At 34.8% G+C, this 16,120-nt stretch overlaps 1 protein-coding gene across 1 annotated transcript in view; it reads left to right on the top strand.

Moving 5' to 3' along the window:
- The first annotated feature begins 1,529 nt into the window (after positions 1-1,529).
- LOC110174914 (ras-related protein Rab-31) overlaps positions 1,530-16,120 on the top strand; it is a 26,218-nt gene continuing 11,627 nt past the window's right edge. Inside the window, exons 1-4 of the mRNA XM_055151365.1 lie at positions 1,530-1,702; positions 6,075-6,154; positions 7,862-7,943; positions 13,813-13,953. Coding sequence (XP_055007340.1) covers positions 1,667-1,702; positions 6,075-6,154; positions 7,862-7,943; positions 13,813-13,953 — 339 coding nt within the window. The 5' untranslated portion in view covers positions 1,530-1,666. The remainder of the gene's footprint in view (positions 1,703-6,074; positions 6,155-7,861; positions 7,944-13,812; positions 13,954-16,120) is intronic.

Raw genomic sequence — 16,120 nt, 5'->3', positions numbered from 1 at the left:
TGTCCCCTGTCCCAGCAAATTCATCCAAAACCAGTGATTTGTCCCAGTTTAATACAAGAAATGTCCCAGGTGTGCCTATTTTTAACTGGCTCATTCCCTGCCAACAGTAAAGAGAGGCACAAATTGACATGTGTTCAGGTACAATACAAAAAAGCTGCTTAAAAATGACCAAAACACAAAGAAAATGTGACTGTACTGACTCACATGTTAGTTAGGGTGACCAGAATTTCAAAATAAAAAACTAGGACATCCCCGTTTTTTGGTATTTGGTAATAATAAAATTGTGAAACGAGTGTGTAATTAAGGAAAATTTTTATGCAGAGATCATTCACGACCAACATGTAAGTATAGTCACAGTATAGTCACATTTTCTTTATGTTTTGAAAAAATTTTAAGCAGATTTTCTGTTCTTCACCTAAACAAATGACAATCTATGTCTCTCTTTACTGTTGGCAGGGATCATATTGATCAAAAATAGGGACATCTGGGACATTTCTTGTATAAAACTGAGACAAATCAATGGTTTTGGATAAATCTGCTGGGACAAGGGACACAGAGTTCAAAACTGGGACTGTCCCGGGTAAATAGGGATGTCTGGTCACACTATTAGTAATACACGGGCCAAGTTCAGAACAGTTTTCCTTAATTACACACTCGTTTCACAATTTCATTATTACCAACTGCCCCAAACCAAAAAGTGTCCCAGATTTTTGATTTTGAAAATGTGGTCAACCTATTCTACACCCTGAAAACAATTTTATCCTCTATTTTTATTTCAAACTGGCTCTTCTTTCTTTAAATTTGTATTTTTACAGTGTCGCTTCTCCAAATTGGTATTGAAAATCTCCAACCCTACAGCACTATAAACAGTTATTCTTATTGTCAATATGATTTCATTCTCAAATTTCTGCTGAGAACTAAACGTTGCATTCTCCTGGTGAATTCTGCACATCGTAAATCTTTTTAGCACAATCTTGATATCTGTGTTTATTGTTATTGCACAAAATAAAACAGGGTTCAGTAACAAAGACCATAAAAGATGATGACTAATTTCGCTGTTAGTCAAACTATCAATCATTTCAATTCACCGCTGATCTTTGAGTCTCATAGTTAAGATCATGGATGCATTAAAATAAGTTCAAAATAAGGTAAAATAAGGTTCTAGGACTATTTAAAACAAATATAAATGACTTAATTACTGTTATCTGTAGAAAATTGTACAACTGCAAACATAATATATTTTCCACTCTATGTTTTGTCATGTAACTTTAATTATTATTATTAAAGGACCATTTTATTATTCTATTATTTTATTGTATTCTATTTATTTTATTTATTCTATTATTTTATTTTATTTTATTCTATTATTCAGTTTATTCTATTAATTTTATTTTATTATTGTATTATTATTCCTCTATTTTTATTACAAACTTTTTTTTTTTTTTTTGTTTGGTTCGTTCTCTCGCTTTTATTTTGAAGAGCATTTCCTGTCTGCCGCTACCGCCGCTCTGAGGGCTTTTATTGTGAAACGCCGCTTCCGCCTGTGTGTCTGGGCTGGGTGCTGTTTTATCCGCGAAGAGGAGAAAAAAAATAAACCATGACAAAAAGACAAAAGACAGTGACTGGACTTTAACTAACGATGCTTTAAAACTCCTGCTTTCTCACCATGGCCATCCGGGAGCTTAAAGTTTGTCTTCTCGGGGTAAGATCCGAAGATTTTTACAACTTGTTCAACGCTAGAGACGCATTCCTTCATTTAGTTACGAGGCGAGCATCAGATCACCGGAACATTTTTGGACACCACATTACATCTTATTTTTCAGATTTTTGCATTAATTTAAACACACCTGAACGCAAATATGTTTTAGTTTTACCACGATTTTCTACATTTTACTGTGTTAAACTTGCATCCCTTGCGTTAACTCGTAAAAAGTGCAAATTACCGCAAAAAAAAAGAGCCGTCATCGCAGTTTTAGCGCTACACTCATCTGCGCATGTTTGTTTTAATACATCTTTAAGATCACTTCGTTACATTTTTCTGTGTTTTTTTTAACAAATGCATGACGCTGTATTAACCATTACGTCAGTATGAGACGATCCTCCGTTAGTTTTCCCGCAGAGTGCGCAAAAAAACAAAATGCTGCGGGATTGAAATGCCGCTCTGTCAGTGAATTTAAAGTATTTGGGGCATTTAATGGGTGTATTTGTCGTTGATGAGAAAGACAGTGGAAGCAGTGGAAGAGCAGACACAGACAGGAGCGAGCAGACACTAAAATATGCAAGAGACTCTTTGTAAATTGACCTACATAAATAAATGGATTTTGCAGTGGGGCTTTGCAAAATTATAAGCATAAAAACACAATATAATTTTAAGAGGTGTCAAGATTTTAGTTTTAACTACTGGGAGTGTTTTCCAGATTGGCTACAGAGGAGGTAGAGTAAAAAAAAAGTATTGTACTGAAGTTACTTCAAGTTACGTTACTTCAAAATTTTGATCAAGATTTGGACTTGTGTGTCAAACGATCTCCAGACTCATATAATCGAGCTGAACAAAGATAATTTTATATATATATATATATATATATATATATATTTAATTTTTTAAGTATAGAGATTGTAGAACAGCTGGATCTATAGTTTATTTTGGATACATTTGTTTTTCTATGCCTTATTTCAACTATATTTTAAAAAAAAAAGTTTTATACATCACCAAACTGCTCTAAGGTACATATTTGTCACCTATATTTATTTTCAATTTCAAAGTTTTGCGTAAATTATCAATAACAAAGTGTTGTGTTTTGGGGTTTTGAGAAAATTGCTGAATAAATACATCGTGTAACTAAAAAATAATTGTCTGAATAATCGTGAGTTCAGTATTGGCCAAAATAATCGTGATAATGATTTTTTCTATAATCGAGCAGCTCTACGTAGAGGTACAAAGTTGTGGTCCAAGAAATTACTCAAGTAAGAGTAACAAAGTATTTGGGAAAACTTCGACACAAGTAAGAGTATAACTTAATAAGACAAAAATTAACAAAATAAACTTGATTTGAACATTCGATTGGTCAATACGAGGGGAAAAATATATCTAATTTTTTGTCATATTGCCCAGCGCTGTTACTGACCTTTGTATACTGACTTTAAATCACTGTAACCACTAAAATCTGACATTGTGATATCTTTAGAAACACGTCAAACACACACAGACACACAAACGCACACACAGACACAGAGGGGCATTAGTTACTGTTTAACCACATGGATCATTGGTCACATGCAGAGGGCAAGTGATCATTTTGGTCACAGTTTCTGCACATAATGATGCTAAATATAAACAGACTTCCCTGATATGACAACACTGAGTGATGCAACTTCAGTTAAGCAATGTGCATAAGTACTTGTTAATAATAGATCACTGGGTAACTGTATGTCATTACTGTAACTGATTAGATTTTGGGGTAACTGTACTTTTTTTTCTCACAGATTTTTAAACATGTACTTGTGCTTGCAGTTTATTATAATTCTAGACATGTACTAGTATTTAATTAGTGAGTTATTAGTAAGTTACTGAGTTCTCACGGCTGTATCTTCTCCAACAAACACATAGCAATATCGCCTGCTATTTTTACATCTTTTGGTTCCTGTTTTGGATTAAAGTGTGAACCAAAAAGCTTCTAAACTTGTGTTTCAAAAGCAACTAGCACAAGTAGTATTTTTCATGCGTACTTTTTACGTTTACATACTTTTGGGAGCAGTACTTGTACTTGCAATTGAGTGTATTATTTGCCAAAAAACTGTACTTAGACTTGAGTACAAATTTGCTCAAAACTGGCTGAGTCACAACTTAATGTTTAAACTGAACCTCTTCATTAAATAGTCACTAACCTTAAGAGTCATTCTTATTAAACTATTTTTTGATGCATTAATTCATTTTAATGGTTTATTTTACTAAATTAAGGTGTAGTTAAAGTGATATCGTTTATGGTTTCAATAATATTTGACAAGTCGACTAATAAAAAAAATAAGAATTGCCTAAAATAATCATTGGAATGCATCCCTACTCTATGAGATGTTACTGCTTTGCCTGTAAGATCCCAAAGTCTGGCATTAGACCTGAATATCTCCATGGAGACAAGCATACAGGTGTGATCTGTGCAGAGGCAAGCCTTCTCACACAAAGAATGTATATTTTATAGTATTTCTGAGCAATAAAAACATGTTTAGAGGTGGGTGGGTACATTTACTTGAGTAACTTTTTTGAGAAACTGTACTTTTCTGGTAACATTTTTTTTTTTGTCCTACTTGAGTAATTTTGTTAACCGTAGTCATACTTGAGTAAAAGTTCTAGTTACTCCTCTCACTGTGAGTAAATCTACAGGTGACAAAAACTTTATGTGGACAATATGAAATGATTTGAACATTTTTGCACCGCTCTTTCACATGTGATTTAATATTTCTAATATTTGTGTTTATCCTTTGAAAATACTCATATTTTATGCATTATTTAATGTTTTGTCCTTCCAATAACATTAACTTCAAATTATAAATCAGATGTTGCGTCCTGACAGTCAAGTATTGAAAGTCAAGACACGTATCGATAATAAAACTTGTATTGAAGCCAGATACTCATTTGAGCCGGTATCGGTACTAGGTCACGATAATTACAATATCAACTAATAAACTAATAACTGACTCATTTAATATATGAAAGCTCGAACAATATGTTTTACAGGTCAATATTTGTCTTATTTATTTTGCAATATGATAAGATTTGAGCTGTAGAAGGTTGAATAAATAACTTCTGTGACGGATTATAGATTAAAAGTAATGACTAAAAGTGTTGCATTCTGCCTTTTAGTTATTGCAGCTCAGCTTTAAAAAAAAAAAAATACAGTACATTCTGAATAAAAAACAGACAGAAATTAACTTTTGAGCTGATCTTGAGCTGTATCAGAACACGTATAAGAGCACATAGACTACTTACCTGAGGGATTGCACTGATTGTACTTCTATTTTCTAAAGAAACTGTGTTATAGGGATGTAACAGTAACCAAAATATCGTGATATCGTATCGTCAAAAGTTTCACAATAATATCATGGGGTGTCACAATATATCAAATTACAAGTTTGTTTGCTTAAATGTATAGGCCAGACTGGGCCACCTAGTGCCTCTGCTCAATTTCATTTCTCTCCAGCAACTAGGTCAGGAATCAGAATACACTTAGACGGTTCGGAAAAACCCCAGAAGTGCGAGTTCGCGCACCAGTCAATTGGTGAAGAGCCATACATTCTGTTTTGGCAATGATTCCCGAGATTGCGGATTTAAAGCTGGAACAAAGAGAATGTTTGGTGAATTTTATTAAGGGGAAAGGCATTATTGCCCTTCTTCCTACGGGATTTGGGAAAAGTTTAATTTACCAGTTTGCCCTGTTAGCGGCGCATTACATACGTCACAACCAAATAGCAGCGATTAGTTAAATAAAAAAAAGTACCCGTCTAATGTCAAACGAACAAATCCTAATGCTGCGAGGTCAGACGGTTTCCACGAAGTGAAAACGGCTGATGAATCAGACTACAAATGCATGGTTTTATAGTAGTAAAAGCTAATAAACATAGAGAACTACATATCCCATGATTCATTTCAGTGCAGACAACATGAAGAAATATGTTTTTTACTTGAATTCTTGGGATTATGACGGGAATTATTCGCACCAAATCTTGTCAAGGTATTTTAAAAGCAAAATAGGGTCCTATCTACGATTATATCAGCCTCTCCAAAATAGCGCAATAAATATCGTACCGTGAGATGCATATCATGAAAATATTGTACCAAAAGATATGGATATCGTTACATCCCTACTGTGGTATCAGAATCGGTATTGAGCATCAATATTCCTTAATATCATGTGAAATTTCAGTATCGTGACAACACTAAGGTTTATTCTTGAGGATTCTTTGCATGTTGATCCTTAAACGTGTATTAAAATCTGTTGTCTAGCTTTAAATAATGGTTCATTGGAAAATTGGTTCATTGTAAAATCGCTTCATGTCCTTTTATGTTCCCTCTGTTCCAGGACACAGGAGTGGGGAAGTCCAGTATTGTTTGCAGATTTGTCCAGGACCACTTTGATCACAACATCAGCCCCACAATAGGGTAAGACGATGATCAATAAACCTCATACTATCAGCAAATAGACCATCAGGGACCGTGGAGAATGGATCGATGAACCATGTGACCAGATGATATCACAGCTTTGTCCTTTTGCACTGTCAGAGCTCGGACTTTTGGGAATGTTAAGCAATGGCCATATTGGGAAAAGAAAAACATAAAAGTACTGCCTAATACAGATAAATAGAGCAGCTTTAATATGTACTTTTACTGGTTTAAAAACAGAAATACAATCACAACGGAACCTGGGAGGCCATTAGTTGTCATTTACCAAGGACACGTCATATTATCACTTCATTGCAAATTGGTTTTAGCTGCTGTATCTAGCAACACAAACAAAATTAAACGCAATTTTTTTATTTTGCCACTGTCAATAAATCAAATTGTTGTAACTTCACGTCATATCTTAGTTAAAGAGTGGGTTTCTGGAGCTTTCTATCATGTTACAGCATTTTTCCCTCATTAAAAACTTGCCCGGAGAGGTTTTAGACGTCGTTCATGCATGTTTGAGTAATTTAGCGATCTCTCCTGGGCCCTATTCAAACCCTTCTTATGTTTAGCTGTACAATTCGGTCCAAGGCTCTGCCCACAAGCCAACGTCACCCATGCTCCCACACGACAATTCTCCAAAAATATACAAAAACATACAGAACTACACAGCAATTTCAAATCTGATGCGATATGTGGTACTTTCATTTGCAGGATGTACGCTGATTTTGTTACGATAGCGCTCTGAAGGGGGAGTGACAGCATGGACAGCAAAAGGAGGAGAGACTTAGAGCGTCAAAACTTAAAGTGAAACTATATAGCAAATATAGCATTTTCAAAACAATAAAAGTGATCTAAATATAATGTAACCTCACACAGCAAAATGGATTGTTGCGATATTTGTGTGTTCACAAACTCACGAGAGTCCTTCTTGGAGTGTGTGTGTTCGCTGTGAGGGTAATTGGGTGGACGGACCAATCAGAGAGCAAAATTTTGACTATTTTGTTTGTGTAGAATGTGCAGAAGGTGAGTTCTTTGTCAATTTGTGGACAGAGAAGATTAGGGATGCAACAATAACCGAAATATTGTGATATCGTATCGTCAAAGTTCTCACAATAATATCGTTTATCAGACATCACAAAATATCGAATTACAAGTCTCTTTGCTTAAATTAAGAGTTATGGTGCAGCAATAGATAAAAAGAGACAGAGGGAACTACATAGACCATGATCCTTTGCTCCATTTCAGTGTAGACTACAAGAAGAAATAACAGTTCTAAGCACTTTTAAGTCTTAGTTCTTTGGATTAAGTCTTGTCAAGGCATTTTATGAGGAAAAAGTATCATATTAACAGTTTTGTTCGCCTCCACAAAATATCGTAATAAATATCGTACCTTGAGATGTATATTGTGAAAATATCGTACCGAGAGATTTGGATATTGTTACATCCCTAATCGTGAGCCTCCCCACCATATCGTGAGCTTTCCCGCGATATCGAAATAAATATCGTATCGTGAGGTTTGTACCGTGACGATATCGTATCGTGAGACTTGGATATCGTTACACCCCTAGAGAAGATTTATGTGCTTTAATCTCAACTGGATGTAACAAAGGTTTGATTTTCTTTTGGTTTGTTCTGATGTTGTGACACTTCAAACATCTTCGTTCAACTTCATTTTGCTCATGTTTTATTTGTCTGTTGCAGAGCGTCTTTCTTGACCAAAACAGTGCCAAGTGGGAATGAACTACACAAGTTTTTAATCTGGGACACAGCCGGACAGGAACGGGTGAGAGATTTTTCACTATCTATAAATGTTTATATACATTTCTTTTTATTGGCGCTGTCCCATTGACCAAAGGCCTGCATGTATTGTGAACAGTATGTACGGATTCAGTTACATCTATATACAAGTCATTATGTACTTCATTCCTGCCGTGTTACAGAGATAAACAACCTGCAGCCACACTAAATGTCTGAATAACAAGTTTACACATTGTCTTTACTTTCTCTATAAAGTTTTAACATTGCATTGCATTTTCCATCTTGCATTTATTCAATTACAGGGGCTTTTGTTTTTATATCACCTTTAAGTAGTTCATTTTTTATCATGTTTTATTATATTAAAATATTTATTATACAGTATTGGTAGCACTTTATAATAACTCCTTCTCATTTAATCATTTATTAAGCATGATTTAACACATTTGTTAATCATTAGTAACCTGTTATTTCTTAATTATTTCTCATCAGTTAATCATTTATAGATGTATATGTTAACGCTTTGTCCATGGTGAAGAAGTCCATCTTACAGCCATTTGTTAAGTATTATTTAACACCTTGCTTAATCATTTGTACACACTTACCTTAATTTTTTCACATGATTTAATTGTTAGTAAATACATTATTTAGTGTCTTTAGTCATCATTAGTAAATCATTACTAATTCATTAGTACTCATCAACTATTAATATGTAAAAGCGTTATCTTATACCCTAATTAACCCACATACTCAACTAATGATTCGTTACTCGTTTCTTAATTGGGTTATTTCCCAGTATTGATCAGTTATAAGCACTTGTACATGGTCGTTAGAACAGGTTAAGCAGGAGGTGTTTACGCTGACCACATGATGATCACCCTTCATGGATGTAATATGTTCTTCTATAGGGACACTTGTCTATGCTGTAAAGACTCACTCATGATTAACTCATCAGTTATAACTGCTTACTTAAGTATTTTTGGGAGCTCATCTAAAGTGAGAATTGTCTACACTTTACAAAAAATTCACAAATTACCTATTAAGGTTTGTATTAATATGTTAAAAAAATTGACATGACGTGAAACCACACCGTAGAGGGAAAGAAAATAACAAATATTTAATTGGTTGTATTGAACACTCTTTTCAACAGAAAAGAAAATGCATCCATTTAAACTGACAAACTTATAACACAAAAAAATCATACATTCCAAGTATTAACTGAACTGAAATAAATGTCAATTTAAAAAAAAAAAGAAAAGAAAAGAAAAAAAGTCCATGTGTGCACATTTAGCTATCTGTGCTGCATCATTTCTTTTCTAATGGAAGAAGTTTGCGTTCAGTTTTGAACAGGGCGACTCATTGACTGGAATGAATGGTTGGTGCACAAATGTCCACGTGGTGCTTTTGGGTGTCTGCTACACGACGTAGCAAAAAAATATAAGTAGGCCTAATCATATATTTGTGTGAGTGTGTTTGTGTTGTATCCCTGTAACTGGGCTATGTTGTATCGTACCTCTGTTAAAAGGAAGAACCACTGGAGTGATTTTGTGCTCTCTCTCTCTCTCTCTCTCTCTCTCATGTAGAAGTTTAATACAATGAGATATAAACATTATCAACACTTTACATGTGGCTCATAAACTTGTGTGGAGACAACATGGCGGCTTCGAGTTCACACTGTTAAAAAAAACGGCTGTTCTTATATACACAAAAACAAACCAATCAAACATTTTCTTAGCCTCATTTAACATTGAAAATTTCCTACATTTAACTATTTTAACAATGTACAAAGAACCACTAGAGTGATTTTGCTCTGTCGCTCTCATGCAGAGGTTTAATACAGTGAGAGTAAAAAGCGAAGCACGAAATCCCCCAAGTGGTGAATGAAGGCATTACCAATCGCCAAATCAACAGATCCCAGGCTAAGCAGTCGATCACAGATAAAATGAATGTCACTGAAAAATAAACTAAAATAAACATTAAACATTAAATTAATCATAATCAACAAACCTCTTTACTGTTTTTAAATTCTAAACATGAAATTAACATGGAATCACACTATGAACTACATCACTGTAACTAGGCACAGAGCAGAGTATTAGGGGCATATAGTGGGGGGGTTGTTACTCTCAGCAGATAAATGTAGTTCCAATGAGGGGTTGAAATTAATTGACCACATGTTTTATGTATTTTCTCACCTGTATGATCGGTTTCAATAAATTTGTGTTTTTGCAAGGACTTTATGTGATGCTTTTAACTTCTTAAGACTAGAACAAGAATTATCACATATTTATTTCGGACTCTCGTGATTTGTAAAGCGTAGATATGGTATTGAATATCGTTTTTTTTTTTTTTTCTGTCACTGTCTTGGTTTTTTTACCCTCCAGTCTTCAATGTCTTAAGTCATGCAAACCGTAATAAGTAATTTGATAATGTTTTGTAGAGCATAGACAAGTGTCCCTTTAGAAGAACATATTACATCCATGAAGGGTGATCATCATGTGGTGAGCGTAAACACCTCCTGCTTAACCTGTTCTAACGACCATGTACAAGTGCTTATAACTGATCAATACTGGGAAATAACCCAATTAAGAAACGAGTAACGAATCATTAGTTGAGTATGTGGGTTAAGAATTTGATAAATTTGGGTATAACATAACGCTTTTACATATTAATAGTTGATGAGTACTAATGAATTAGTAATGATTTACTAATTATGACATGAAAAAATGAAGAGGTATGATTTAAGATGTATTAAGTACAAGTTAAATCAACCTAAATTGAGCATTAACATATGTATTTATAAATGATTAACTGATGAGAAATAATTAAGAGTTAACAGTTTACTAATGATTAACAAATGTGTTAAATCATGCTTAATAAATGCTTAATAAGGAGGAGTTATTATAAAATGCTACCAATACTGTATAATAAATATTTTAATATAATAAAACATGATAAAAATGAAGAGAATAACAAACAACTTAAAGGTGGTAGAGTAACAAAAGCCCCTGTAATTGAGTAAATGCAAGATGGAAAATGCAATGCAATGTTACTAATGATTAACAAATGTATTAAATCATGCTTAATAAATGCTTAATAAGGAGGAATTATTATAAAATGCTACCCAGTATTTTTATTATACAGTCCCACTTGCCTGTGTATCATGATTTTTAGTCACAATACTAAAATTTCAAACTCGATTTTGATACTAAAGAATAGACTCGATGCAGATTTTGATTCCCAAACGATCTCTTTTTTAACCAATATTGTAATTTTCAACACAAAAATAAGAGCATTTGTGATCTTACACTAGTTCTGATGAAACTCAAGATGAAACTGTTCAGAAATGATCATATTTTATCCTGTTTCTCTGATTTTATTTTTACCTGCTCAAGTATCTAGTTTCAATACCACTTTTAGTATCTGATGTTTGATATTTTTGACAACCCTATATGAAAATACCTTGAAAAACATGCATTATTACTGTGATCTGATCGTTTAATGCCATAATGTGGAGCTTATTTCTTGCCAAAACAATAACATCCCCATGGAGACCTGCGGGTATTGGACTCTCCACCGCTTAAAGACTTCGCAGACGGTTTTTCTGGTTCATTTGTCCTCAGCTCCTCGTGATTAAAGTTTATTATCACAATTAAACGTGGAGAATGGAGGGTTCAAAGGTGATCGGGGCATTACGTCATCGCAGTGATTCAGCTGATGGGAGGAGGGGTGTGCACATTTCCCAGAACAGCTGACTTCGTGGAAAACATACACAGGAAGGAAATACTACATCCATCACCGAGGCTTTAAATCTACACATTAGTTGCTTTCTTTTGTCCTTGTAAAAAATAGGATGAAAGCTGCAGTTAAATCATTGCTCAGTTTGGTAGACTTTTATATGAGGGCTGTTTTCAATGTCGAGTTCACTAATCTAAATTTAGAAATCTCAGATCCAAATACTACGAACTTTGTGGTCTGATCGATGATATATTGTTGTTTGGTCATCAAAAACAGACCTGGAGTTGTGTTTTGTTTCATCCACACACATGTTTAACTCACAAACCCTGCAGATTTAGGCTGAGTTCCTTTCTGAAACTGAAAACACAGTTTCTTCCTCCTGATATCATCAAGTACAGGAAGTGCTCGTTGTAGCCTTGGATTTACTTCACTTAGTTGCAGCTTTTGTTTTAACTTCATGCTCCACTTTTTGGTGCATCAGAAGAAATTAGAGACTTTCTGTCACAGGTGGGGCCAAATCGTTGTATTGCAAGTCTCAAGTAAGTCTCAAGTCTTTGACCTCAAGTCCGAGTCAAGTCCCAAGTCAAAGACAGGCAAGTCCGAGTCGAGTCTCGAGTCACTGGCACACGAGTCCAAGTCAAGTCCAAGTCGTCTGCTTTGAGTCATTTCAAGTCTTTAAACCAAATATATCAGATTTTTGTAGTTTATATAATTTTTTAAACTAAATTGTATTTAAAAAGTCTTGGTATATTTATATAAAAGTTGTAGAAATGTTAATTTTTCCTTTTTAAATACCTTAACAAGAGAGCGGATTATTTTGGTCAAAACAGAAAGAATTAAGACTTAAGAGATTTACAGGACTCAAGTCCCAAGTCACTGACCTTCAAATCCGAGTCAACTCCCAAGTCTTTGTCTATTTTATCAAGTCAAGTGTCAAGTCCTAAAAATAGTAACTCAAGTCTGACTTGAATCCAAGTCCCAACCTCTGCTTTCTATAGACGAGGGGTCTCCAATAAGGCTGGGTATTGTTCAGAAGTTGCCGATACGATACACACCTCGATACATAAGCCACGATACGATACATACCTTGATACAGTGATCTTACGATTCGATACGATATATTTCAATTTAATTTGTTATGATTCAATAAAAAATAAAGGCTAAATCAAGGCTGTGATACTAAAAGTGTTTGTTAAATCACTTCTTGTGCAAAGTTCTTATGAAACACAAACATTTTACTCATCAAAACAGTGAAAATGTCAAATGTGTCACATCAACGAGTTTCCTTCCTCTAAACAAACAACAAAACTGTAACACTGTAACAAGAAATACTCTTGGCAATATATCAATACAGCAGCCCCCAATATCAATACTGTATCATCACATTAAACAATACGACATATCGATATTTCAGTATTTTTGCACACCCCTAGTCTCCAACTTGTAGTTCTGGAGCTACCAGCAGCTCTCCATCCTCCAAGAAGCTCGCCAAGGGATTTCTGAATCATATGTTTTCTGCTGAATTACTATATTTGATTAAGTAAATGCCTTTTACCACTGTAAATGTGTCACTCTGATGCTGATCTTTGTGCACTAATAAATGGATAATAGTTGTGGAAATGTTTCATAGGCATCAAACTGTACTCTATCTAAGGCTTATATTTACTCTATTTCTTGCGACTGCTAAAATGAGTAGCTCTCCGGAATTTTCATTTTGTAAGGGTAACTCACCAAAGGAAAAAGAGGAGGAGACCCCTGCTATGGACAAACTCAACAGTACAAAGGTCATACTTGAATATTCAAAAGTAAAAGTAATTCATAAGTAAAGCAGTTAAAGCTAAAAACAGCTGTTAGGTGAAAGCTTTGTCAGACAGATTGACAGTAAAGGATTACCCAAACATGTGAATGAAACAAAACACAACTCCAGGTCTGTTTTTGATGAGACAGCAACATTATAACATGACTTAAAGCTCACAAGAACCAGTTTTGCGTAACACAGGATCTTTAAATATAACTTAAACTACTGTCAGATTATCACCAGGACTGGACAATTTGAGAACCCATACATTTAAATTCTCTCGTATTATTTTTAAATGAATAATAAAAAAGTAAGAATTGTTGCAGTATAATAATCCACTTTGTCTCACTCTGTTTTCCAGTTTCACTCTTTAGCGCCGATGTACTACCGCGGATCTGCTGCTGCTGTTATAGTCTATGACATCACCAAGCTGGTAAGAACGTTAGAAATACTTCACCGAACAAAACATCATTTATTTTTGTTTTTCTCTGACTCTGTTATGGTCTGTTACTCCGATTGACCTCTCAGTTCCACATTTTAGTGTTACTATTGTGTGAAACAACTGTAGCTGAGTTAACGCTTTTTCCATTTGCTTTGATCCCATAATTTTCCTGGTTTCTTAGTTGTGACGATACAACAAATTAAAGTAGTTGGTTAATGGTTACTAATATAAAGGTTCTGTATTACACAAAATTGACTCTTGTGAACTTTTAGCCATGTTAAAATGTTGTTTCTTCATCATAAACATACTTGTAGCTGTGTTTTGTTTCATTCACACATGTTTTGAGTAATCCTTTATTATTAGTCTACATCTTCAAAGCTCAAAATGTTCTGTTCCACCTTTTGATGTCGTGTAGTTTTCATGTTAACAGCTTTTACCTTTTGTTCAGTAGAGATTGGAAATTCCAGGTATGAAATTATCCAAATGATTCTAGTGAAGGTGTGTGGAGTATAAAAGCACAGTGGAGCACTTTCGTATTACCACATGACATCAGAAGGTGGGACAGAGGATTTTCTGTTTCAGGATAATATGCAGAGTTTGTGCGTTAAATATGGCAAGGCAAGTTTATTTGTATAGCACAGGTCGTACACAAAGTAATTCAAAGTGCTTTACAGAATAAGAAATACATTAAAATCACAATAAAAACTAATCAAAACATCATAAAATTAAAAAATAGAGAGACATTAATTACATGAATTAGAGAGACGAGTGCTCTGACATGTTAGTGCCATATGAATCATCTCACACTCTGAGGAGCTCAGGGACCGGCCTCCTGCTGGTGCCCAGAGTCAGGACTAAACACGAGGAGTCAAGAGTTTCAGGTTCACGAAGCTAAAACCTGGAACAGTCTTCCTGAACATGTGAGACAGACCTCTACTTTAACGCTGTTTAAATCCAGGGTCAAAACGGTTCTGTTTCACTGTGCATATGACTGAAAGGTTTTCATTCCGCACTCTTCTCTCTAATTTATGTCTCTCTTTTTTAACTTTAATGATTATTTAGGTTTTGATTTGTTTTTATTGTGATTTAATGTATTTCTTATCCTGTAAAGCACTTTGAATTACTTCATGTACGAATCGTGCTGTACAAATAAACTTGCCTTGCCTTGCCTTGCTAAACAGAACCGTTTTGAGCCTGGATTTAAACAGAGTCAAAGTAGAGGCCTGTCTCACATCTTCATGAAGACCGTTTCAGGTTTTAGCTGCGTGAATCTATAACTCTGACTCTCCGTGTTTAGTCCTGACTCTGGGCACTAGCAGGAGGCCGGTCCCTGAGCTCTTCACAGTTCGAGATGGTTCATGTGGCACTAACATGTCACAGATGGACTTTGGCGCTCGGCCACGGAGAGACTCGTACACAAACAGAGCCACTTTAAAGTCTCTGAGTCACAGGAAGCCAGTGCAGAGACCTGAGCACAGGATTTATGTGCTCGTACTTCCTAGTTCGAGTCAGGACCTGAACTCCTGGTATGTTTGTGATGAGGAAACAATATTATAACATAGATCAGAAAAAAGTATAATATGGGCCCTTTAATAATTGAATAGGGATGGGCCATAATTTTTTCAGTAGGACTTAGTGGAATCCAGGCAAATTCTCATGAGCAAATTTCTATAAAATATTGGCTGCTTTAATTGTCCATTACTGTCTATTACTGTATTATTTGTTTGTTTGGGGCATTTTGTAGGGGTTTTGTATGTTTCACTTTGACTGCAGTATTGCCTGGTATTTGTGAGTAAGGCTGTAATGCTTTAGTCATTTAGGAGCTGACGTAGTGGTGTCTTAGTCAACCAAAATTTGTCGACTAATCATTTCATTTACATTAGAAAAATGTAAATGGGACAATAGCAGAAAGGTGAGTGAGTGAGTTTGCTGAAGATTTGGTATTGTTTGGTAGTTAAATGTAAAAAGGTAGATTAAATTCACAAGTTGAATCTGTCTTTATCTAAATACTAGTACTTTTTACTGCACAAATAGTTAGTTTATAGTGTTTGCATGAACTCCCCCTGCAGGTTTAGTCTTTTGAGTGCAGTTTGGGTCAGATACACAGAGATACATAAAAGTTTTGAGAGCTTTTGCCACTCCCCCTTTTAATTCGACTAGTTAAAATTGACTTAAGTCGACTGCAGCTCTAATTGTGAGACGCTTGTACAGTATGTGGTTGGTATTT

The sequence above is a fragment of the Boleophthalmus pectinirostris genome, unplaced genomic scaffold (assembly GCF_026225935.1).
Source record: "Boleophthalmus pectinirostris isolate CB_2022bp ecotype Guang Dong unplaced genomic scaffold, ASM2622593v1 HiC_scaffold_16, whole genome shotgun sequence".
Taxonomy (NCBI): Eukaryota; Metazoa; Chordata; class Actinopteri; order Gobiiformes; family Gobiidae; genus Boleophthalmus; species Boleophthalmus pectinirostris.
The sequence above is the reverse complement of the archived record's forward strand: the minus strand, read 5'-3'. Positions and strand labels throughout refer to the sequence as shown.